Genomic DNA, 22,983 nt, shown 5'->3' on the forward strand with positions numbered 1-22,983 from the left:
ATGTTCAACAATAAATGAACTCTCTTAAAATAAACTGTTTTTCTTTCACCTTGATTCAAAGACCTCAAGTAGCATAGAGTCATACTCTTCTACAGAGCACCCTCTGAGGTAGCAACATCTCACAGCTTACCTCTGTAACCTTCCCTCAGCTGGTCCTTCTGCTAGTTCTTTATATGATAGAGATTGGACAGATAGACAATCATTTCTGAGATTATCTCACAAACTGCTTGGCGGGTTTACAGCCACCCCAAGGATAGAGAGGCTGGCAGCTCTCTCTGCCTTCAAACCGCCAGAATTGACTGAATGCAGATACTGGAGGACAAGAAATAAGTTTTTGTGAAGTGATTGTGGAGACATGGAAAGTAGGGGCTGTGAGCAGGACCCTCCATTCCTTCACATGCATTCCTCATCAAGGCTCTGGATACAGGGACTGTTTCTCAGCAACAGAGACATGCCCTTGTCATGCTGTCTGCCCGGCAGCACTGGGAGGCACTCTTGACCTGCAGTTCCTAAGCCTGTGTCCCAAAAGCGGGTGAGTTGTTGTGAAAAGGAGAAGACAGCAGTGTTCTCATTATGACTTGGGTTCTACACGTTCTAGCATGGCACACCTGTAAAATTCCTATCTACCTGCCAGCCAGGTGTGACGCTGCACGCGGATGGCACTGTAGTGTTTCCTGAACAACCTTAATCTGCACCAGGCCTGTGTTTGTGCTGCCTTTCATGAGTGTGAAGGTGCTGAAGGTGCCTTTCTTCATGCTCACATCCCTGTGAATGAAATTGGCATGAAAATTTCTGTGGGCAGAGTATGCTGCAGAAGTATCTGACTATGACGGGGACTGGGCCTCTTGCTTTGTCTGAGCAAACTCTCTGCAGAACATGAGAATAAAAGGCACTTAACGTTCTGGCCAAAACCAGAAGTCTTTCATTCTTAAATGTTATCAGCACACTGAAACAGAACTGAAATCAAAGACAAGTGCTCTCTTTTGCAGGTGTACATTGAACGCCTTTTAACGAATGCTAACATCGATCTTTGTCCTACTAATTGGAAACAAATTGTCTACGGAGCCATGCTTCTGGCCTCCAAGTTTTGGGGAAATCGTCGTCACTGGAGTGCGGATGACAGCCAGAATCCCAAGGATGTTGCAGCTGAGACAATGTGAGTTTCTAAGGTTTTGGCAAACTTTGTCATCATTTTCCATGCCTCATTTGCTCTCCAAGTTATCAGTGTAAGAAATATCTTTATAGGTTTCCTTGTACAGATAAAGGAAGTAGGCATAAGACCACAGACTTCAATCTATCCAGCTTTAGTATAACAGTTTATATTTTCCAGCATTAAAGGGTAAGTCTTGAAGTGTTATTGTTGTAATAACTGGCTGATAAACTGTTTTTCCGATTGTTTTTTGGAAAACCTCTTACAAGTGTGCTGTCAGAATGACACAGTGCAGTAAATATCTTTATAGCTTTTTAGAAGCCACCTGCCAGTTTCAGTCCCCTTTGAAGGGGTAAACATCAGGCCTTTGAAATAACTGGCCACTTTTCAGGTGTTAAGGCCTCGGGACTATGCAGAACTTACAGCTTTAACCTAAGTCACCCATTGTGTATTTGCTTTTGCTGGTCCTTGTCTCCCCCTTTAATCTGAAGATCTGCTTTTATAGGAACCTTGAGATATGATGTTAAATAGCTACAGATTTCTCTGCCCTGGCTCCTCCCCATTAACCTTGCATGTGTTTGGAAATCGGTCTGATGAGTTAGAAGCTTGCACGTTCACCTCCCGCAGTGTGAGAAGCATTTCTGGGGCATCACGCCATGCCCACCACACTCACAGGCTCCCTAGGTACTCAGACATTCACAGAAGCAGGCTCGGGGCCAGTAGTTGTTTATGAGAGTGTGGAAGCTGTGCAGGGTCATGTAGTTCCTCCCAGATGCACCAACATGGCACTGCAACACAGCTTCCCCAGGGTTCCCTTCCCATTTGGCCTTATGACTGCTGTGAAGTGAAGGGCCCTGAAGCAGACAGGCAGGGTGAGCAAGGGGGCATTTCCAGCAGAGCTGCCCTGGGTGCCCGCTGGACAGTGAGGACAGCTGTGTCAGCCGCATCTGGTGCAAGACAATGGAGCAGCTCTTGTTTACGTTGACCGGCAGAAAAGACAATGCCAGGCAGTGGCACAAGTTAGTTTTGTGATCCATCTTTGCCCGTGACTCCACAGAGGAGGACTGCTATTCAGAATCACCTCAGTGTATGGCTGCAATTGAAGATACAGTTTATATTGTAGATACACTGCAGTGTGTATGTATCTACATTCAATCCCTTGTGCACAGGAGTTCAGACCTGCTGGGTAACACAGTGAATCCTGTCCGTACAAAAAATTTTTTAAAAAATTAGCCAAGTGTGTTGGCAGGTTCTGTAGTAATCCCAGGTACTTGGGAGTCTGACGTGGAAGAATTGCCTGAGCCTGGTAACTTTAGGCTGTAGTGAGCTGTGATCACGTGACTGCACTTCAGTCCTGGGTGAGGGAACCAGACTCTCTCTAAGAAACAAACAAACAAACATTTTTGTCACCACTTTGCTAATAGTATAAACCAAGTGATAATTGTGATATTTGGGGGAGCCATTTTAGCAAAGAGTATGACAGCAAATGAATTTGAAACAAATGGAAGTACTTTGATAGCTGCAAATGCTAAAGGGAGTTTAATCATAGTCATCCACTGCAAACTGTTCCCTAAAAGGAAGCAAGATTTGTGACTGCCTGATTTCTCCTTCTCTGCTGCCTAGCCAGAGCTGATTTATCAGTACAGGATAATTGCAATAGAGAAAGTGTTTAATTCATGCAGAGATAGATGTACAGGAGACCAGAGTTTGACTATTACTGAAATTAGTCTCTCTGAAAACTCTGGGATGGTTTTTTAAAAGAGTAATTTGGTGGGTAGTTTTTAAAAGAGTAATTTGGTGGGTAGGGGGTCAGAAAGTGGGGAGTGCTGACAGATCAGGACAGCGATGAAATCATAGGGCAACGTTGAAGCTGTCCTCCTGCATTGAGTTGGCTGCTGGGTTGGGGCCAGAAAACCATATGAGCCACGTTGATTTGTTAGGGTGGTGTCACCTGATCCCAGTACAACGTCTGCAAAATATCTCAAGCACTGATTTTAGGTTTTACAATAGTGAAGTTATTCCCAGGATCAATATGGGCAGGTTCAAATTCTTGCAGCCTTCAGCCTCATGACTCCTAAGCCACAATTTCTAATCTTGTGGCTAATTTATTCGTTGTGGAAAGGTCATCTATCTAGTTCCCAGGTGGGAAAGGGGTTTGTTTTGGGAAAGGGTTGTTACCATCTTTGGTTTCAAAGTTAAACTACAAACTACATTCCTTCCAAAGTTAGTTTGGCCTCTGTGTAGGAAAGAACAAGGACAGCTTGGAGGTTAGAAGTGAGATGAAGTCACATCAATCCTCTTTCACTGTCATCATTTTCTCAGTTACAGTTTTTGCAAAGGTGGTTTCAAATTTGTAATCATGAACACTTAGTTCTGCCATTTTGGCAGCTGAATTGTTCTCAAAACCTGCAGCTAAGCTGCCTGGGGCTCTGATTTCCAGTCACAAGATCAGAGAGCATGCAGGGATAAGTGCAGGTTTCCACAGAAGTGAGCTCCAGAAGCAGTGGAGGCAGAGGCCAGCCCCAAGAAGACAGGTTCCAAACAGAGCTGTTTGTGTGTGAACGGAGATACACCGGGAGCTGTGGTCTGAACAGGCTGCTTCTGTTTGTGATCTTGGGAAGCTGAAAAGCATTACGTCCAAGCATTTAATAGACATGTGTCTCACCCTACTCCTCTTGACTATTTGCAATGATCCCATTTTGAGTGTCAGCTTAACAGATAAACAACTGCTGTCCCTCAGATTTTTCTTAAAACGTTCCAACATCGATGTGTCTCCCCGAAATATATATCTTTTCTAGAGAGTTAAACTGAGTAGCCACTATGCAGAAATGCTGTGTTGTAAAGGGTATGCTGTTCAGTCAACTAGCTGTTTAAAAACCCAGAAATCGGCCGGGTGCGGTGGCTCAAGCCTGTAATCACAGCAATTTGGGAGGCCGAGGCGGATGGATCCCCCTCGGGTGGATCCCGAGGTCAAGACATCAAGACCATCCTGGTCAACAAGGTGAAACCCCGTCTCTACTAAAAATACAAAAAATTAGCTGGGCATGGTGACGCGTGCCTGTGATCCCAGCTACTCAGGAGGCTGAGGCAGGAGATTTGCCTGAACCCGGGAGGCGGAAGTTGCGGTGAGCTGATTGCGCCATTGCACTCCAGCCTGGGTAACAAGAGAGAAACTCCACATAAAAAGAAAAAAAAAAAAAAACAGAAATCTTAGAAGATGAATCGGCTGTTCACAGAATTCTTTTCTTCAGTGATTAAACCTCTATGAATAGCTACGTTAATTCTGGGAAGTGCCATTAATTTCTGTAGTAAGTCACGACCTGATTACCTGTCTATTCAAATATTGTTTCATTTACATTTCTATAGACCTATGGATACGTGAACAGGATATTAATTTTAGAAGTAGGTTCAGTTGGATTTTACGTTCAGCAAATGAGATCCCCACATCTTGACTTAGAGTCTAACTGCCCTCCACTTTCTAGCATTTGCTTACTTGGCCAATGGGTAAAATGTTAACCTTCAAACCAAGAAACCAAATGTATTGTTCAGATATTGATCATTTTTAAGCAATTAACTCATTACAGGGCTTTGAAAGCAGCCAGAATGACTCTAACTGTGTACCTATTAATTTAGCTTTGGTGAGGGCAGCTGGATTATCATGAGGCAGACGACGGCTCCCAGTGCTTTCCTCTCCCATTGCCTCCAACTCCCCCACATTCTGTTCTGTCCAGGGGTGACAGATGCCGAGTTCTTCAGGGTTGCATTCCCAACTCAGGAGCAACACTGCATGTGTTAAGGCCAGGGCCCTACTATAAATCACATTATAATATGAGTTTAGCCAAAATGACTCTCCTTGACTTTTCTGCCTTTCAAATTGGAAATGTTATTCTTCCCCAGTCTCTTCCTAATATTAAGGTGAGCAGAAACTTGCATTATGCCTCCTTGACCCAGCCTGGTGTGCTGGAGCAGAGGGAAGGGGATTCTTTTTGCCATAAAATGTATCTTGCTTATGTATTTATTTGGGATCAATTCTCCTTGTAGCCTTACACTTTTTCATCCTCCGAGGCAATAGGGTGGCTCTCCATGGGTCCCCTTGTTGCCATGGTGATGCGCCCCATCTTCCTGTTGGTGCTTCTCTACTTCAGCAACTCCCTTCCTGTTATTGTCCTGGGAAATATGCCTGGAGCTTCTTCAGAGCTAAGAAATGGTACCCATCATTCCTGTCATCTCATCACTATTGCGGGGTTTGTGAATGAGCTTGGAGTCTGAGTTGCTCAGCTGCCCTAAGGGAACTGTGAAGAATAAGCCCCGAGGCAGCAGCAGGAGTGCAGAAGAGGCTTCCACCTCTCCCTCATCCCAAACTTGGGCTGCTGGGATGCAGAGGAGACCCCAAGCAGCTGTGCCTTGTTTGGACATTAGTGTAAGGACCCAACCACTCAGCCTTTATTTGTTTCAAAACAGAACTTTGAGCATCCTAGTAGCTCAGAATATTTTTAAAGATAACCCACTTGACTAAAATTGCCCTGTGTTCGCTTTATTGTGTTTCTCCTCCCACAGGAGTAAGATGGAGAAGAGTTTTTTGGAGCTACTTGAGTTTAATATTCATGTGTCTGCCAGTGTTTATACAAAATATTACTTTGACCTGCGTGCCTTGGCATACGACCATGACCTGTGTTTTCTATTTAGTTTTCTTCGCAAAGATAAAGCAGAGAGATTGAAGGTAAGGCTGTGAAGTCACTTAGTGGAGTTTCCCATTGGCCGCAAAAGCCAACATCTGTGACAAAATCATATTAAGTAGTGATTAGGAAAATGAAAGCCTTAAAATTAACAGACCAAAGTGCTTATTTTTTTGGCATCATATTTCAAGGCTTTTACACATTATACAAGAATCATCATCATTATTTTTATTATTAATATTATTATTATTATTATTATTTTAGGAGAAGGAGTTTCGCTCTTGTTGCCCAGGCTGGAGTGCAATGGTGCGATCTCAGCTCATTGCAACCTCTGAATCCTGGGTCCAAGGGATTCCCCTACTTTGCCTCCTGAGTAGCTGGGATTATGTGCAGGCACCATGATGCCCGGACATTTTGTATTCTCATTAAAGACAGGATTTCTCCATGTTGGTCAGGCAGGTCTCGATCCCTGACCTCAGCTGATCTGTCCACCTTGGCCTCCCAAAGTGCTGGGATTACAGGGATGAGCCCCTGCACCAGGCCATGGATCTGTATTTTAAAACGTTATTGATATTCTCACTGCTTTGACCATAATTCAGAATAATTTTTGTTAAATTTAATCTGTTCTTAATGAGTTTCTTTTTATTTTCTACCTGCATTTTTCTTTTTATTTTAATGTGTTCTTAATGAGTTTCTTTTTATTTCATGAATAAATGCAGTTGTATTCCTAATTATATCTAAATAGACAATGCACTTACTGCTCTTGGCTGTCTTTTACTTCAGCAATTTGCAATGTCGTGTCCTTGTCTATTCTGTATATCTCGGTGCAGTCCCAGGAGCTTATCAGACAAAGCAGTAGTGGCTGAGAGACTTGTGCTTAGACTGTATAAGGTGCCTGTGTTTCAAGTACTAGGTGTAGGAACGACATGAGCTTTCAGTGAAAATGGCTTCATGGGACAATGTAAGATTTATGGTTTATGACTCTTGGTGAGTACACAGGGAAATTCCACCTGAGACAGACACATTTAAAACTGGCATTGTCTCTGGTGTCTCGGTGGTACTTTGGAATAATACATTTCTCTACCACAATGTGCAAGTAAAGCAGCACCTTGTGGTGCTTCAATCATTAGACTTCTTGTGTGTTCTCAAGCAGCCCAGCACGAACCTGCCTCATTAAAATCTGCTTGGAGTGTGTAGTAACTACTAAGGATTCGGTAGAATTTGAATCACTGAGTAAGTTGATTGTTTGGCACAAGTGTATGTTGATTATGCTGAAGGAACAAGTGCACAGGTAACAGATAATATTGTTACAAGCTTGTCACAATACTCTGAAAATCTTTTGGAGCCCTATTTTATTTTTTATGTGACAGTATCACCAAGCAATGAGCCCAACTTTCAACCTATAAAGTAAGTTTGTCTTGCCTCTGGCAATCTTTTCATAGCTCTTAAAGGAGACTACCTTAGTGAATGGGCAGGGAGTTGCATCCTCAGAACCTGGCACTGTAAAACTCAGCCAAAGCAGCTACAAGGGAACCCTCCAAAGGAATCTGTATGTGTAGCTTCTCATCAATGATGCCTTTTTAAAAATGTTGGAGCCTTTTAAAAAATTGTACCCATTTTCTCTTTAATTGACTTTCCTAGGCTATGTCACCACCATGTGAATACAAAGACTTGCACAAAGATGTCGCCACTATGAGAAGGGCCGCCAGCATGGATTTCATCGCTATTCGGCATTCTAATGCCATCTTACCTTAAAGACAGAAATTAGCATTATAAGATCCTGGACTCGTCAACTGTAAAGACTACAAAATAGCACTTCTATTGCTGAAAAAGTCCAGGAAAATTAGGATCTTCTTTTTTTATGTTTTTTTTTTTAAATTTTTTTTGTTGTCGTTGTTGCTATTTTTGATTTTGTTGTTGTTGATTAGGATTTTCATAGAGCACAGATTTCTTCAGATAACCATACTGTGAAGCTGGGTGATGGTGGCATGAACAGTGGGTGCCAGGTGCTACCTGAACTTCTTGTTCCACTGAGTCCAGATGGCATTCCTAGGGCACTACCTTCTTGAACAACTCTTGGGGAAGACTACTGTCACATGGACACACCACATCCCAGTGCAGAGTCAACAGTCACCCACAGTTCCAAGCAGGTGACAATCTGAACTGAGCTGGAATTCAAAAAACTATAGAATTCGCCCCAGATTTGTGAGAGTGCCTGGGTTTGGATCTCTGTCCACAGAGGCACTGAATGCACGATGGCCCGAAACAACAAGTGTGGGAAGATAAAATGCATGGGGACAAGGCTGTCATTACTCCAAGTTCCATGGGGGCTCAGGCCTGTTCATCTCGTCTTTGAAAGGAATCTGTACATGTGAAATGAGGCTCCCACCTCATGGTAATAAAGGGAGAGATGAAATCAGCTCATCATCCCCCAGGCCCATACTGGTCATACCAAAACACAGAGTCTTGCTGTGTTGCCAGGCTGGAGCACAGTGGCGAGATCTCCAGTCCCTGCAACCTCTACCTCCCGGGTTCAAATGACTCTCCTGCCTCAGCCTCCTAAGTAGCTTGGACTACTGGCATGAACCACCAACCCAGCTAATTTATATATTCTTAGTAGAGACAGGGTTTCATCATGGCGGCCAGGATAGTTTTGATCCCTTGACCTCGTGATCTGCCTGCCTCAGCCTCCCAAACTGCTGGGATTACAGGTGGGAGTCACTGTGCCCAGCCTCTTGCATTTACGTTCACAATAAAGTGGTTTGGAATATCCCACTGTTGATTTGTGATTTCCTCCTCCAAACATAGTCTGTGGCTCTGTATACATAACTGAAAATTTTCATGTATCGAAATTTTGTGTCTGAAGATGAAATATTAAATGAAACATGTTAAAATGTTTCATGCAAAGCCTTCGGTGCTTGTAGCGTCTACTCTTTGGTGAATACACAAATTCATCTATTTTAAATATTAACATTTGTATTAGATGTGATAATGATATTTTCTTTCTCAGCTTCACTTGTTAGATAGTTACGTATGTTCTTTCATAATTAATGATATTGTATCTGATATTTGATGTAAAAAACTCCTAGAATATTTGGAATTGATACTTGAAATTAAACAGCAAAATGAGAACTGCTGAAACCTAGTGATAATGTACTTATGATGGGTTTATTATCTATGATCTCTTTCACTGTTAATTTTTAAAGTTTCCGTGGAAAACTGTACTAAGAACTTAAAATTGTCTATAAAACCCTTCGTGCCCTGCGCTTTAGCTTCAATGCATAATGAATAAAGGAAAATGGATTTTCCTTCAGGAATTCTGCTGGACTCTTCCTTTCTTTTCCCTTTAACCTGGGGGCAGCGTCTTCAGGTCACCATGGGGTGAGGTGACCATGAATGGCATCCCTAGAACTGCCGCTGGGAGGAGTGTGTATGTGGAGATGGGTTTCGTGGTCACGTTTCTTCCTCGGGTCTTTCTGGTTGTGATGGTGGCTTTGAGGATGGTTTCTGAGGATCCTCTCCAGGGGATTCCTCCACCTTTGGTGTCTCCCTTGGGGGAAGGCCCGAGAATATCTGGAGTGGGATTCCTAGGGTCACCCCTGTGTGACAGAGGTGCCTTGTGCGGGTCCAGAAAGCCGCGTTTTGGGGGCGGTGGAGCCTCATCTCCCCTGTAGGGTGGGCGGGATGTCTGAGGGAGTGCTGGAGGAAAGCCCTGTGTATCGTGGTCGCTGTGCAGTCTCAGTACAGCCCTAGACCTGGGGAAGTCATGATGGAGACTCAGAGGTGCTTGGGGCAGGGAAGGGGGTGGCCTAGGCAGTCACCAAGGTGTGACAGCATCGCTGATGCCAGGAGGCAGTTTTGGGAGGGGTCTTTGAAGGGGAATAATTGTGGAGTCTCCACAGGCGGGGAACGTGTGAGGGTGCTCCAAGGCTGGAGGTCAATGCGGGGGTGGGTGGAAATAACCTAGGGAAGCTCTCAGGAGAGTAATGGGCCCTACAAGCGTTGGGGTGGAAGGAAGGGGCCTAAACAGGTCCTGTCTTGCAGGGCCCTTCTGCACGGTGTCTGAGAGATGGATCTCTGGGGCTCCTGAAGTCACCGATACCCTGGGTGGGGTGTTTTCCAGGGTCAGACCTTTCCAGGTCCTGGAGCACGGAAATGAAACTGGCTTCTTCCTCCCCACCACCTGGTTGCTGCTTGGCAAACAACCTTCAGGGAGTGCCAAGGCTCCTGGCATTCCCTGACAGGCCACAGAAGCGGCTCAGGGCTGGGCTCAGATCAAGGGGTCCTCTTAGATATTTATATTTGATGTTGAAAGTGACATGGGAATAAAGGCTTCATCTGCGCTTTTGTTTCTAGTCTCAAACTCCATTTTGCTGTGTCATCTTCAGCAACATTTCCCTCTTTGGGCCTCATATTTCCTATATATTTTGTGGGAAATCTGGAGTTTGGAACATGAGTTTCCTGTCTCAGGACTCAGTATAACATCTATAAATGGCTGGTAGGACATGAACCAGACTTTATTTATTTATTTATTTATTCATTTATTTATTTATTTAGAAATGAAGTTTAGCTCTTGTTCCGTTGCCCAGGCTGGAGTGCAGTGGCAGAATCTCAGCTCACTGCAACCTCCATCTGCCGGGTTCAATAGATTCTCCTGCCTCAGCCTCCCAAGTAGCTGAGATTACAAGCACATGCCACCACCCTCCAGTTATTTTTTATCTTTATTTTTATTGTTTGTATTTTTAGTAGACACGGGTTTCACCATGTTGGCCAGGCTGGTCTCAAACTCCTGACCTCAGGTGATCCACCCACCTCAGTCTCCCAAAGTGCTGGGATTACAGACGTGAGCCACCACTGCCAACGAAGGCATGAACCAGATCCATGACACTCAAAATGTGCTCCACTAGCCAGCACTCACCTCACCTGGGAGCTTATTAAAAATACAGAAGAATCAGGTGAGGTGGCTCACCCTTGCAATCCCAGCACTTTGGGAGGCCAAGGTGGCCGAATCACTTGCGGTCAGGAGTTCAACATAGGCCTAGCCAACATGGAGAAATCCCATCTCTACTAAAAATATAAAAAAATCTTAGCCAGGTATGATGGCCGGCGCCTGTAATCCCAGCTACTGAAGAGGCTGAGGCAGCAGAATCTCTTGAACTCGGGAGGGAGCCACAGAGTGAGACTCCACCTCAAATCAATAAATATTTTTAAAAATTAAAAATAGCAAAAAAATAAGAAAAATAAATAAAAAATAGCTTTCTTGTCGTGGCCTGCACACTGTGGGCTCGTGGGTCTCTGAGACCTGAACATTGAGTGTTTTCACACCCCAGGGGCTTCATCTAGCAGCTCTGCAGCTGTCACCATGCCACAGAATGAATATATTGAATTAAACTCGTAACGCTATGGATACCATTTGGATGACAATGAGAAAAAGAGAAAGAAGGAAAGTCCTGAGGCTCATCAACGTTCAAAGAAGGCAAAGAAAATGATTGGTCTGAAAGCTAAGCTTTACCATAAACAGTGCCGTGCTGAGAAAATACAAATGAAAAAGACTATCAAGAGGCATGAAAAGAGAAACACCAAACAGAAGAATGATGAAAAGACTCCACAGGGAGCAGTATCTGCCTATCTGCTGGACAGAGCGGGGCAACCTCAAGCTAAAGCACTTTCCAGTACGATTAAACAGAAACGAAAAGAGAAGGAGGGAAAATGGGAAGTCCCTCTGCCTAAAGTATGTGCCCAGGGAGAAACAGAAGCATTGAAAGTTATTCGAGGGCCAGGCATGGTGGCTCAGGCCTGTAATCCCAGCACTTTGGGAGGCCCAGTGGGTGGTTCACAAGTTCAGGAGTTCAAGACCAGACTGGCCAACATGGTGAAACCCCATCTCTCCTAAAAATACAAAAATTAGCTGGGTGTGGTGGCAGGCGCCTGTAATCCCAACTACTTGGAAGGCTAGGCAGAGAAGTGCTTGAACGCGGGAAGCGGAGGTCGCAGTGAGCCAAGATGGTGCCACTGCACTTCAGACTGGGTGACAGAGCAAGACTCTGTCTCAAAAAAAATTAAAATTAAGGAAAGAAACAGTGGGATTATCCTGGGAGTACAATGGAAAGAAACCCTAATACCACAGCTATACAGCAGACCTAAAAGCAATCAGTCTTCATTAGACGTCAAAGAACTCTATGAAAACTATTCTAAAGACGAATGTAGATACCATAAACTATATGGTTAAAAACTTAAAAGTACAAGCTCTGAGGTAAAGCAATGCATTTTTTTAATCAAAAGGCAAAAAGAACCCACAAAAATCAACTATATAAAAGCCATGTTCCATAAAGGAACGTATAGCACTTTTACACAATTAGCATGTAAGAAATGATGCATGATGCTTGCTTTTCTTCTTATAATTTTTGTATTTTTAGTATAGATAAGCTTTCACCATGTTGGCCGGGTTGGTCCTGAACTCCTGACCTCAAGTGATCCACCTGCCTCAGCCTCTCAAAGTGCTAGGATTACAGGTGTGAGTCACCGCACCTGGCTGGCAAATAAAGAACAAGCTTTCTGAGTAACACAAGCAAACCTCCCACAGTTAATTCAGAGTTGAGGACCACGTACACTGCCGAATTCACGCTCAATCACTTTAGATTCATGAAAGGTACAGGTGATAATCATGTCTCCTTTGTTTTTTCCTTAACTAAAATCGAACCTGTCATTGATGAACTTCTTTTCTTATCAGCCTTTGCCTATTAACTTATATTAAAGAATAATCTGGGCTACGCACAGTGCCTCACGCTTGTAATCCCAGCACTTTGGAAGACCGAACAGGGGTGGATCACGAGGTTGGGAGTTTGCGACCAGCCTGATCAACATGATGAAACTCCGTTTCTACTAAAAATACAAAAAATGAGCAGGGCATGGTGGCGCGTGCCTGTAATCCCAGCTACTCAGGAGGCTGGGGCAGGAGAATTGCTTGAACCCGGGAGGCCGAGGTTGCAGTGAGCCAAGGTCACGCCACTGCACTCCAGCCTGGGCGACAGAGTGAGACTCCGTCTCTAAAAAAAAAAAAAAAAGAACAATTCGAAAAGTAAGTTGAGGTTTAATTTCTTTCCCTTTTTTCTTCTTTCCTTCTCGCAATAAAAAATCGGGAGGTTGTTATTTGACTATACTTACCAAAACCTTATAGTCACTGAAAATTATAAGTTAAAATACTAATAAGCAATCATAATTTCCTATTGTTTCAACTATTTTTTCTTACCTTTACAGGAACTCTACATTTTAAATATTATTAAATTTTAAATTATACATTTTATGAACTAGTATGTCATTTAGAAATTCACTTTCGCTTCTATAGTTATTATTAAAAATTTATTTTTCAAATTTTTTATTTTTCTAAATTTTTAGTAGAGATGGGGTTTCACCATGTTGGCCAGGCTGGCCCTGAACTCCTGACCTCAAGTGATCCACCTGCCTCAGCCTGTCAAAGTGCTGGGATTACAGGCATGAGTCACCACGCCTGGTGACTGGCGAGGTCACTGCTCACTGCAGCCTCCGCTTCCCAGGCTCAAGCAGTCTTCCCACCTCAGCATCCCAAGCAGACGGGACAACAGGCACGCACCACTGAGGCAGCAAAACAGGATCTGGAGGCGGGGAACATAAAGTCGATCTCACACTTGGGCTGTTAACAGGAAATATCCTCTCCACAGAGAACAGGCCAAGTAAATGGCTCTGTAACCTTACCGTTTCTCTGAAAACGTGGGCGATGTCTCCACTTGCCCGGGGTGCATTCCAAGGGAGTTCTGCCATATTCTGCGAGCAACTGGGGTCCGATCTAAACTTCTCATGGGAAAAGTACTGCGGTCCTGGGATGAAGTTACGTAGGAGTAAGGGGGAAAACCACCTCGCCGAAATGACCGGTGAAACTGTCCTACAGCCCCTGGTCCGTGCGGCTCGGGCCGGGAATCTGCGGCGCAGGTGGCGGCTCCTGGTGCTGCAGCGGGCTCGGGGCGGCGGCCGAGGCGGCGGAGGCGGAGGCCAAGGTGATGCGCAGCCGCTGGAAACCGCTGGAAGCCGCTGGACGGGAGGCAGGGCACCTCCAGGCCGGCCGCCAGCTTGGCCTCGTTGGCGCCAGTCCGGCGCTGGAGGTGCACGAGCAGCTGCGGCTGGCCGCGGCGGAAGTGCGGGCTGCGGAAGTGGTGGAGGGGCCGGTCCCGCCGTCCCGCCGCCCCCCGGCCCCGGCCCCGACCCGGCCTCGGCCCGCCCTGCACCACCTTGTGGAAGCCGGAGACGTTGAGCTGGCGGACGACGCTGGTGAAGTTGGTGGTTGTGAAGAGCCCGGACTCGGCCCCGGCCCCGCGGCCCCGCCGCCGCCCCGCGGCCCGGGCGGGCTGAGCAGCTCCACCTCGAAGAGCGGCTGGTGGATGAGCAGCCCCTCGCCGCGGCCGTCCCAGCGGGTGGACCGTTACCACGGGCTGTTCACCAGACGCCACCGTTCGGCGGGGAAGTTGTTGGGCTTGATGGGGATGGAGAGCGGCGCCTCCTGCATCGCCCCGCCCGGCCCGGACCTCGCGCCCACCCACCCAGCCTACCTCTCCCTCCCCGTGCTCGATTCCCGCCCCCGACCCCCGCCACGGCCTTCGCCTCGCCCTGTCGGCTCCTGCCTGCCCGGCCGCCGCGGACCCCATGAATGTCTTTTGACAAGTGTCCGTTCTTGTCTTTTGTCCATTTTTTAATGGAGTTGTTTGTTTTCTGATTAAAATTGTGTTAATTTCTTTATAGATTCTGGATGACACTTTTGTCAGGTGCATCGTTTCTAAAATTTTTCTCCCATTCTGCAGGTTGTCTGCTTACTCTGTTGACAGTTTCTTTTGCTGAGCACAATCTCTTTAGCTTCCTTAGGTCCCATGCGTCTATGTTTTCGTTGCGATAGCTTTTGGAGACTTAGTCTGGAAATATTTGCTATGGTTTATGTCCAGAATGGTATGTCCTGGACGGTTTTTGTTTAGGATTTTCATAGTTTTAGATTTTGTAATGTAGGTCCTTAATTCATCTTAAATTGATTTTTTCTATGATAAAAGGAGTGGTCCAGTTTGAATCTTCTGCATATGGCTAGCCAGCATAGTTTGAAAAGTTGGGTAGTGTGTTGCCTCTAGCTGTATTCTTTTTGTTTAAGATATCTTTGGCTATTCGGACTGTTTTTCGGATTTACATAAATTTTAAAATACTTTCTTTTCTCATTCTGTGACAAATGACTTGGTAGTTTGATATAATAGTATTGAATCTGTAAATTACTTTGGACAGTAAGGCCATTTTGACATTATTTCTTCCCATTTACGAGCATAGAATGTTTTTCCATTGGTTTGTATCATCTCTGGTCTCTTTCTCTTTCGTTCTTTCTTTCCTTCCTTCCTTCCTTCCTTCATTCAACTTTCCTTCCTTCCTCCCTCTCTCTTTCTTCCTTCTTTCCTTTCTTTTTTCTCTTTCTTTCCTTCTTTCTTTATTTCTTCTTTCCTTCTTTCTTTTCTTTCTTGTTTCCTTCTTTCTTTTCTGTTTCTTTCTTTCTGATGGAGTTTCACTCTTTTTCCCCAGGCTGCATGGAGTGCAATGGCATGATCTCAACTCACTGCAACGTTCACCTCCCAGGTTCAAGTGATTCTCCTGCCTCAGCCTCTCGCGTGGCTGGGTTTACAGGTATGCACCACCACACCTGGCTAACTTTGTATTTTTAGTAGACATGGCGTTTCTCCAGGTTGGCCAGGCTGGTCTCGAACTCCTGACCTCAGGTGATCTGCCTGCCCCGGCCTCCCAGAGTGCTGGGATTACAGACAAGAGCTCCGGTGCCCAGCCATCATCTCCGATTTCTTACGGCAATGTTTTATGATTCTCACTGTAGAGATCTTTCACCTCCATGGTTAGTTGTATTCCTAGGTATTTCATTCTTCTTGTGGCTGTTACGAATGGGGGTGCAGAATGGATTTGGCTCTCAGCTTGGACATTGTTGGTGTATAGAAATGCCACTGAGGAATACCATTTAAGAATTGCCACCTAGTTTTTGACAGTGGTTGAACTAATTTACTCTCCCACCTGCAGAATATACATGTTCCTTTTTCTCCATAACCTTGGAGAGAAAAAATGCCACTTTTTGTACAATGCTTTTGTATCCTGAGACTTGATATTCAACTGAAATTATGTATCTGTTCTAGGAGCCTTTGGGCAGGGACTGAAGGGATTTCTAGGTATGGAATCATATTGTTACACTGTTTGTGAAAAGAGATATTTCACTTCCTCTCTCCTGGTTGGATGGCTTTTCTTTCTTTCTCTTGCCTGCTTGCTCTGGCCAGGACTTCTGGTACTGTGTTGAATAGGATGACAATCGACATCCTTGTCTTGTTCTGGTTCTCTGGGGAATGGTTCCAGCTTTTGCCCATTCACTATGATGGTGGCTGTGTGTTTGTTATAGATGGCTCTTACTATTTGGTGCTATGTTTCTTCAATGCCTAGTGTTTTGAGGATTTTTAACATGATAGATGCTGAATTTTATGGAAAGCCTTTCTGCATCCTTTGACATGACCATCTGGATTTTGCTTTTAGTTCTCTTTATGTGGAGAATCACATTTATTGATTTGCATATGCTGAACCAGCCTTGCAGGAATAAAGCTTCCTTGATCATGGTAGATTAACTTTTTGATGTGTTGCTGATTTCGTTTCTCAGTATATCGTCGAGGTTTTTCTTTTCTGTTTTTGAGACAGAGTCTCAGTCTTGTCGTTAGACTGGAGTGCAGTGGCACAATCTCTGCTCACTGCAACCTTCACCTCCCAGGGTCAAGTAATTCTCCCGCCTCGGCCTCCCGAGTAGATGGGACTACAGGTGTGCGCCACCACACCCAGCTAATTTTCTGGTGTTTTAGTAGAGATGGGGTTTCACCATGTTGGCCAGGATGGTCTTGATCTTCTGACCTCGTGATCCACCTGCGTTGGCCTCCCAAAGTACTGGGATGACAGCTGTGAGCCAACCCGTCTGGCCTTTATTGAGATTTTATCATCGATGTTCATTAGGATAATGGCCTGAGATCTTCTTTCTTCATTGTATATTTGCCAGGTTTTGGTATCAGTATAATGTTGGCCTTGTAGAAGGAGTTAGGGAAGAGTTTCTTCTCACTGTTTGAACAGTTCCAGCAGAAATGATATCAACTCTTTTTTATACATCTGGTAAAATTCAGATGTGAACCCATTTAGCCCTGGGACTTTTTTTTTTTGGTTGATAAACGGTTACTGCCTTGATTTCAGAGCTCATTATTGGTCTTTTTTGGGATTCAATCTCTTTTTCATTGTGTCTTGGTAGGGTGCATATGTCCTAGGAATTTATTAAATTTTTCTCCATTTTATGTGCATACAGGTGTTCATAATATACTCTGATGTTGTTTGTATGTCTTTGGGGTTAGTGGCGATATCCCTTTTGTTGTTTTTAATTGTGTTTATTTGGATACTCTCTCTTTTCTTTATTAGGTTAGTTAGTAGTCTATTTTATTAATTTTTTGAAAAACAAGCTCCTGGATTCCTTGATATTTTGAATGGTTTGTAACATCTCAATTTCAAAAGGAGACTGAAAAGTTAAGGCAATTATAATCAAAAAGAACAAAAGTGGGGGCATCACATTACCTGACTTCAGATTATACTACAGTAACGAAAACAGCATGGTACTGGTACAGAAACAGACACATAGGCCAATAGAAAAGAATTCAGAGCCCAGAAATCAGGCTGCATGCCTACAAACATCTGATCTTTGACAAAACTGATGAAACAAGCAATGGAGAAATTCTTTTCTATTCAATAGAGAGTGCTGGGATAAGTGGCTAGCCATATGCAGAAGATTCAAAGTGGACCCCTTCCTTACAGCATTTACAAAAATTAACTCAAGAGGGAATAAAGACTTAAATGTAAAACTCAAAACTGTAAAAATCCTGGAATACAATGTAGGCGATACCATTCTCAACATAGACAGAGGCAAAGATTTTATGATGAAGATACCAAAAGGAAAAATTGACAAATGGGATCTAATTAAACTAAAAACCTCAGTACAGCAAAAGAAACTATTAACAGAATAAACAGACAGCCTACAGAATAAGAGAAAATTTTTTGCAAACCACAGCTGACAAAAGTCTAATGTTCAGCATCTATAAGAAACTTAAACAAATTTATAAGAAAAAACAAACATTATAAAGTGAAAAGAGGTCATGAACAGACACTTTTCAAGAGAAGACATACTTGTGGCCAACAAGCATAGGAGAAAAAGCCCAATGTCAGTGACCATTAGAGAAATGCAAATCAAAATCACAATGAGATGCTATCTCACACCAGTTAGAATGCCTATTACTAAAACGTCAAAAAATAACAGATGCTGCAATATTTTAGAGAAAAAGGAATACCTATGTCCTGTTGGTGGGAGGATAAATTAGTTCAACCATTGATGAAAACTGTGTGACAATTTCTCAAAGACCTAAAAGCAGAACTACCATTCGACTTAGGAATCGCCTTGCTGGGTATATACCCCACGGAATAGAAATCATTCTGTGGTAAAGACACATGCACGTGTATATTCATTACAGCACTATTCACAATAGGAAAGGTGAAATCAATCTAAATGCCTCTCAATGGTAGACTGAATAAAGAATATTTGGTATGTATATATTATGGAATAGTATGCAGTTAGGAAAAAGAATAATACTATGTCCTTTGCAAAAACCTAGATGGAGCTGAAGGTCTTTATCCTTAGCAAACTAACACAGAAACAGAAAACCAAACAGCACATGTTCTCAATTATAAGTGGGAGCTAAATGATGTGAAGACATATAGAAGAAAAACACACTCTAGTCCTTACTTGAGGGTAGAGACTGGAAGGAGGGAGAGGATCGGGAAAAATACCTACTGGCTACTAGGCTAGAAACTGTAGAAAATTAAGGTTGAGCTCCAAAACTGTTTTCCATGGTGTCGAGATGTAACTTTCCCATGTCATACTACGTGCTGTTTCCCATGTTTTCATACGGTGATGGATGGGGGTGTTGCAAGCATTGGGAAAAGAAAACTGAGATGTCTTAATGTTTCTGTGTTTCAGCAGTTGAATGTTTTTATTATTGATCTGTGTTTTTCTTTGTGTGCTTATTTGGTTAGTATTTCATATCACGTAGTGCTCTGTCTTCTCCAAAAAACATGTGTATTTATCTTAGGAAAGAAATGTAAAGTGTGGTAAATACGATGGGTCATGAAGGTGCAGTGACACTGACTCCATCCTACCTTCAGGGATAAGCCAACCCTGAATGTGAAAAGAGACGCTATTTTTATTGCATAGTACCACACAGGGCCAGAGCTTCCCAGAACCAGCTGGGGATTCTTACCTAGACCCAATGTTGTTTACTGTTAAATCTTGTGGCTTGAGACATCTTCTAATTGAATTCGATATTTTAGTGTAGGTTACTATCTTTGACATACATCATTGAATAAAATGCAGGATATGTATTTTAATTTTTTTCATTTACCACTTCATTTCAAGTTATTCTACCAAGCTCATGAAATATTTCGCTAATTGTCATAAAAGTGAGGTTATGGCACGGGCATTCTAAGATTTAATACATTGTTTCTAGGGGAGGTTGAAATACAGTAAACTGAATCTTAAATATTATAGAACTTTTAAAGAATTTGGCTTAGTTGGAGAAGGCTGTGGTATATTTAAGGATGTTATGTATTCTACGTTACTCCTTAGGAAACAGATTTTCAGACCTGGTGTGCTGGCTCACGCCCATAATCCCAACACTTTGGGAGGCTGAGGCAGGAGGATTGCTTGAGGCCAGGAGTTTGAGACCAGCTCAGGCAACAGGGCGAGACCTGGGTTCTATGAAAAAATAATCAAATAGGGAACATGCTTTTGAGATACTAGAAACATTTGATTCTGTTACATACCACACTAAGACTAATTGAAGATAAAAAAAACTGATTCTGCAGATAACACAGACAAGTCAGAACACATTGATTTCTGATGTGACAGTCAGTGTTCGATGAAACTGTTTATAGAAAGTAAAGCCAAAGTGCCTTATTTTACGGAGATACCTTTTAATAACCCAACTGTTAGACGAATAAAGCTTTTTTAAAAACTCAAAGCAAATGTTACTAATCATTTGGAGTCTGGACGTCCCAGTTCACAGGGTTACTTCTAACATGTAGAGCACATGCAGCCTTCTGATCAATCGAGAGTGAGGGGACTGCCCCTGCCAGAGTTCAATTCAGCCCCAGGACGCCATGGCAGCCCAAGGTCTTGGTTCATGCTGTGGAAACAATACGGAATTTATTCACTCAGTAAACATTCACTAGGGTTACAGTCATTTTAATATAATTCATCGTAAGGTGATGATCTCTAGGAACGTCATCACAGTGGAGCAACCTGAAAGCTCCCAGCAGCCAGCAATGAATGAAAGGTAGGGGCGGGGCTGCCAACAGGGTGGGGCCTGGTGAGCCACGTGCCTGGGCTCCCCCATCACAATGTGGGTAGGGCGCCTCGTGGAGGAGACTGTGCCTGATTGGTTCCTGGGCACCAGGTTGGTAGGGCAACCTCCTTCAGTTGGTAGAAAACACTGGAAGGAGGAACTCCCTCTGCGCTGTCTTCTCCGAAATCTCCGCTCTCAGGCTTGTTGTATCTAGACCCATTTTAAATCAAGCAGGTTCCCTTCAGACCAGTCATCTCAGGGGAGGCAGCTGAGGCGGGGAGTGAGCTGTCAGTGGGGTGCGGCCCCCTAGCCAGGGGCTGGCCCTGCCAGCGTGCCTGTGTTTCAAAGAGGTGAAGTGCTGAACTGTGCGGACCGGGAGGCAAGGGAAGGTCCAAGTTGCTGGAGCGCACCCAAGGTGCCCCATGGGGAACACGCTGAGTTGTTGTTTGTGCCCCAGAGGCAGACGCAGGCGAGGTCTGCGTAGGTGCCCTGAGGATCTGTCCTTCAGCTCTGACATCAATGGGGCGGTGGCAAGCAAAGGTCCAGGCCAACACAGAAGGAACAAGTCCAACACCGGTGCCAGACCCATTTGGTGCCCGTGCTGGCTGTGTGGGGCGGTGTCCGGCAGCTATGACCTCGATGAGGCAGTGTCGAGCACAAGTGCAGACCAAGGCAGAGAGGAGCAGAGGCCGGGCAGAGAGATCACGGTGCTCCCCAATGCCAGACCCAAGCAGAGCCAGCACAGGGTGCACTGGGCAGAACCGATCTGCAGCCATAACATCAATGAGAGGGAGGTGGCGAAAGGGCCAGACCGTACTGCTGTGGAGCCTGCCCTGCGGGATTTGGGAGCCGGTGACGGCCATGACCTGCAGCACGTCAGCGACCAGGAGATGCCCAAAGGTAAGGCAATGAATGATGCTGTTTGCCCTCAGGCACGCCTCTGGCTGACACTCATACCAGCTCTCATTCCTCCCCCGAACCCCCCGAGGCATCCACAGCCTCGGGCTCCTCCGTCGTGGCCCTAGCCAGCTTTCCCAGGCCCATGCACCAGGTAGGAGGACTGGCCCTGCCTCGTGCCTGCCCCCACCCTTCATGCTTTTTCCCTGCTGCATCTGGTGGTTTCTTTCTTCCTCCCTACCCCAATGCCCAGTTGTGGCCCCTTTCTCAGCCCCAGGCTGGATGAAAGCTAAGTTTTCCAAATAGAAAACGCATGCTACAGATTTCATTGCTGTAGAGCAAGTGTCTTACAGCTCTTCTGTTTACTTTGGTTGGTCTCTTAATTTATTTAAACGTTAGAATAATTAAGTTTCATGATGAATGTGACTTTGTAGCTGAAAGATATCGTTCTCTCAGAATATTAAAAAAAAATGGTGAAAGAATGAACAAAGATAGTATATGAATGAATTCTGCCTTTATACACAAAGCATGAAAGGACTTTTGAAAGTCCTTGTTTGGTGGCGTAAAGTAAGCCTCTGAGTGCTTTCACACACCAGGTAGAAGATGGGTAGTGTTTGATGACAGCCCAAAATAGACTCTTCATTTCATTTTTGAGGATTTATTACACATTTACAAGTATGTCTCATTTGACCCTGTCTCCACAAAAAAATGGTGAAAAAATAGCCGGGTATGGTGGCTTACACCCACAGTCCCAGCTGCAAGAGAATCTCTGGAGCCCGGGAGTTTGAGCCTTCAGGGAGTTATGCTGGCTCCATCTCACCATTGCACCACTCCAGCCTGGGCAACAGAGTGAGACTTTGTCTGTTTAAAAAATTGTTTTTGCCCAAGACAGCTCTTTGTTTTAAGACATTTGAAATACTGAGCTGGTGTCTGACCACAGGAATTGACCACAGCATCTCTTCCTGCTTGAGACTTTCCCTGAAATGTGCTGGTAATAGCAGCCTAGAGGAAGGTGGTTATATTTGATAAGTAGAGGGAGGAGGGCATATATGTGATTCATCTGAACGTTGCATCCGTTTATTTAGGTGCAAGGTTGAAAAAGAAGTTCCAGCCCCAGCCCGGTTTTACTCCACATGCATGCAGAGATTCTGTGATTTTTGTATTCTCCAGTGGAATTGGGACATTGGTGCCTTTATTTTCTTGACATTTATTACTAAAAGCTTTTCTCAAGACTGTAAAAGTGATTAAAATGGCTATGTCGCTTTAAAAAGAATCTTTTGTACTCACCTCACTTATGACAGTGTTTCCTCTTCTTCCTCTACAGGTCTTGCTTCTGTCCGTCCAAGGGCAAGCACACTCTTCCTGAGAAAGTATCAAATGAGTGGTAAGACAATATTATTTCTGCTTTCAAGGAAAACCTAAACATTTTCTGTCTTGTATATAACAGAGAGTATTTAGAGAAACTCAGATATTAGTTAAAAATGTTCAACTTTTCATAGATTTACTTATTTTCACATGTGATATAATTTCCTTTAGTTGTCACTGTTTTTGGAAACATACAGACTTTGTGTTTACACATTTGGTGACATTTTCACCAACACAATTAATTGGCCACATGATTTAGTGTAGTAGTCACGGATTTATGCCTTTTTCTTCATACGTCTTTGACATTTTTCCCTTGCTCTAAAGAGTATGTTTTAATAATGACTGATAGGATTTAGGCCACAGCTTGGATTTCACTGCAGCAAATCAAAAGAATCCATTGTTCTAGATTGGATCTGTGATGTTGGCCTCC

General features: G+C 44.1%; 3 protein-coding genes across 4 annotated transcripts in view; 1 reads left to right on the forward strand and 2 right to left on the reverse strand.

Annotated features, from left to right (window-relative positions):
• The window catches only part of LOC141581700 (heat shock factor protein 5-like), a 28,282-nt gene extending 13,781 nt beyond the window's left edge, over window positions 1-14,501 (reverse strand). The window contains exon 1 of the mRNA XM_074387968.1: window positions 13,558-14,501. Within this exon, the coding sequence (XP_074244069.1) occupies window positions 13,558-14,501 (944 nt within the window). The remainder of the gene's footprint in view (window positions 1-13,557) is intronic.
• LOC141581415 (uncharacterized) overlaps window positions 1-22,983 on the reverse strand; it is a 578,148-nt gene that overhangs the window by 52,871 nt on the left and 502,294 nt on the right. Inside the window, exon 15 of the mRNA XM_074386828.1 lies at window positions 22,476-22,550. Within this exon, the coding sequence (XP_074242929.1) occupies window positions 22,476-22,550 (75 nt within the window). The remainder of the gene's footprint in view (window positions 1-22,475; window positions 22,551-22,983) is intronic.
• On the forward strand, window positions 478-9,116 carry LOC141582378 (cyclin-Y-like protein 1B). Of its 2 annotated transcripts, none has more exons than XM_074390378.1 (3): window positions 478-1,156; window positions 5,708-5,870; window positions 7,468-9,116. In XM_074390378.1, exons 1-3 carry the CDS (start codon window positions 1,068-1,070, stop codon window positions 7,579-7,581), a joined length of 366 nt encoding a protein of 121 aa, XP_074246479.1. In that variant the 5' UTR covers window positions 478-1,067; the 3' UTR covers window positions 7,582-9,116. The 2 variants fall into 2 exon arrangements, 1 of the variants encoding a protein (XP_074246479.1); XR_012515349.1 differs by lacking the exon at window positions 478-1,156 and adding an exon at window positions 5,386-5,570.

The sequence above is a fragment of the Saimiri boliviensis genome, chromosome 1, assembly GCF_048565385.1.
Source record: "Saimiri boliviensis isolate mSaiBol1 chromosome 1, mSaiBol1.pri, whole genome shotgun sequence".
Taxonomy (NCBI): Eukaryota; Metazoa; Chordata; class Mammalia; order Primates; family Cebidae; genus Saimiri; species Saimiri boliviensis.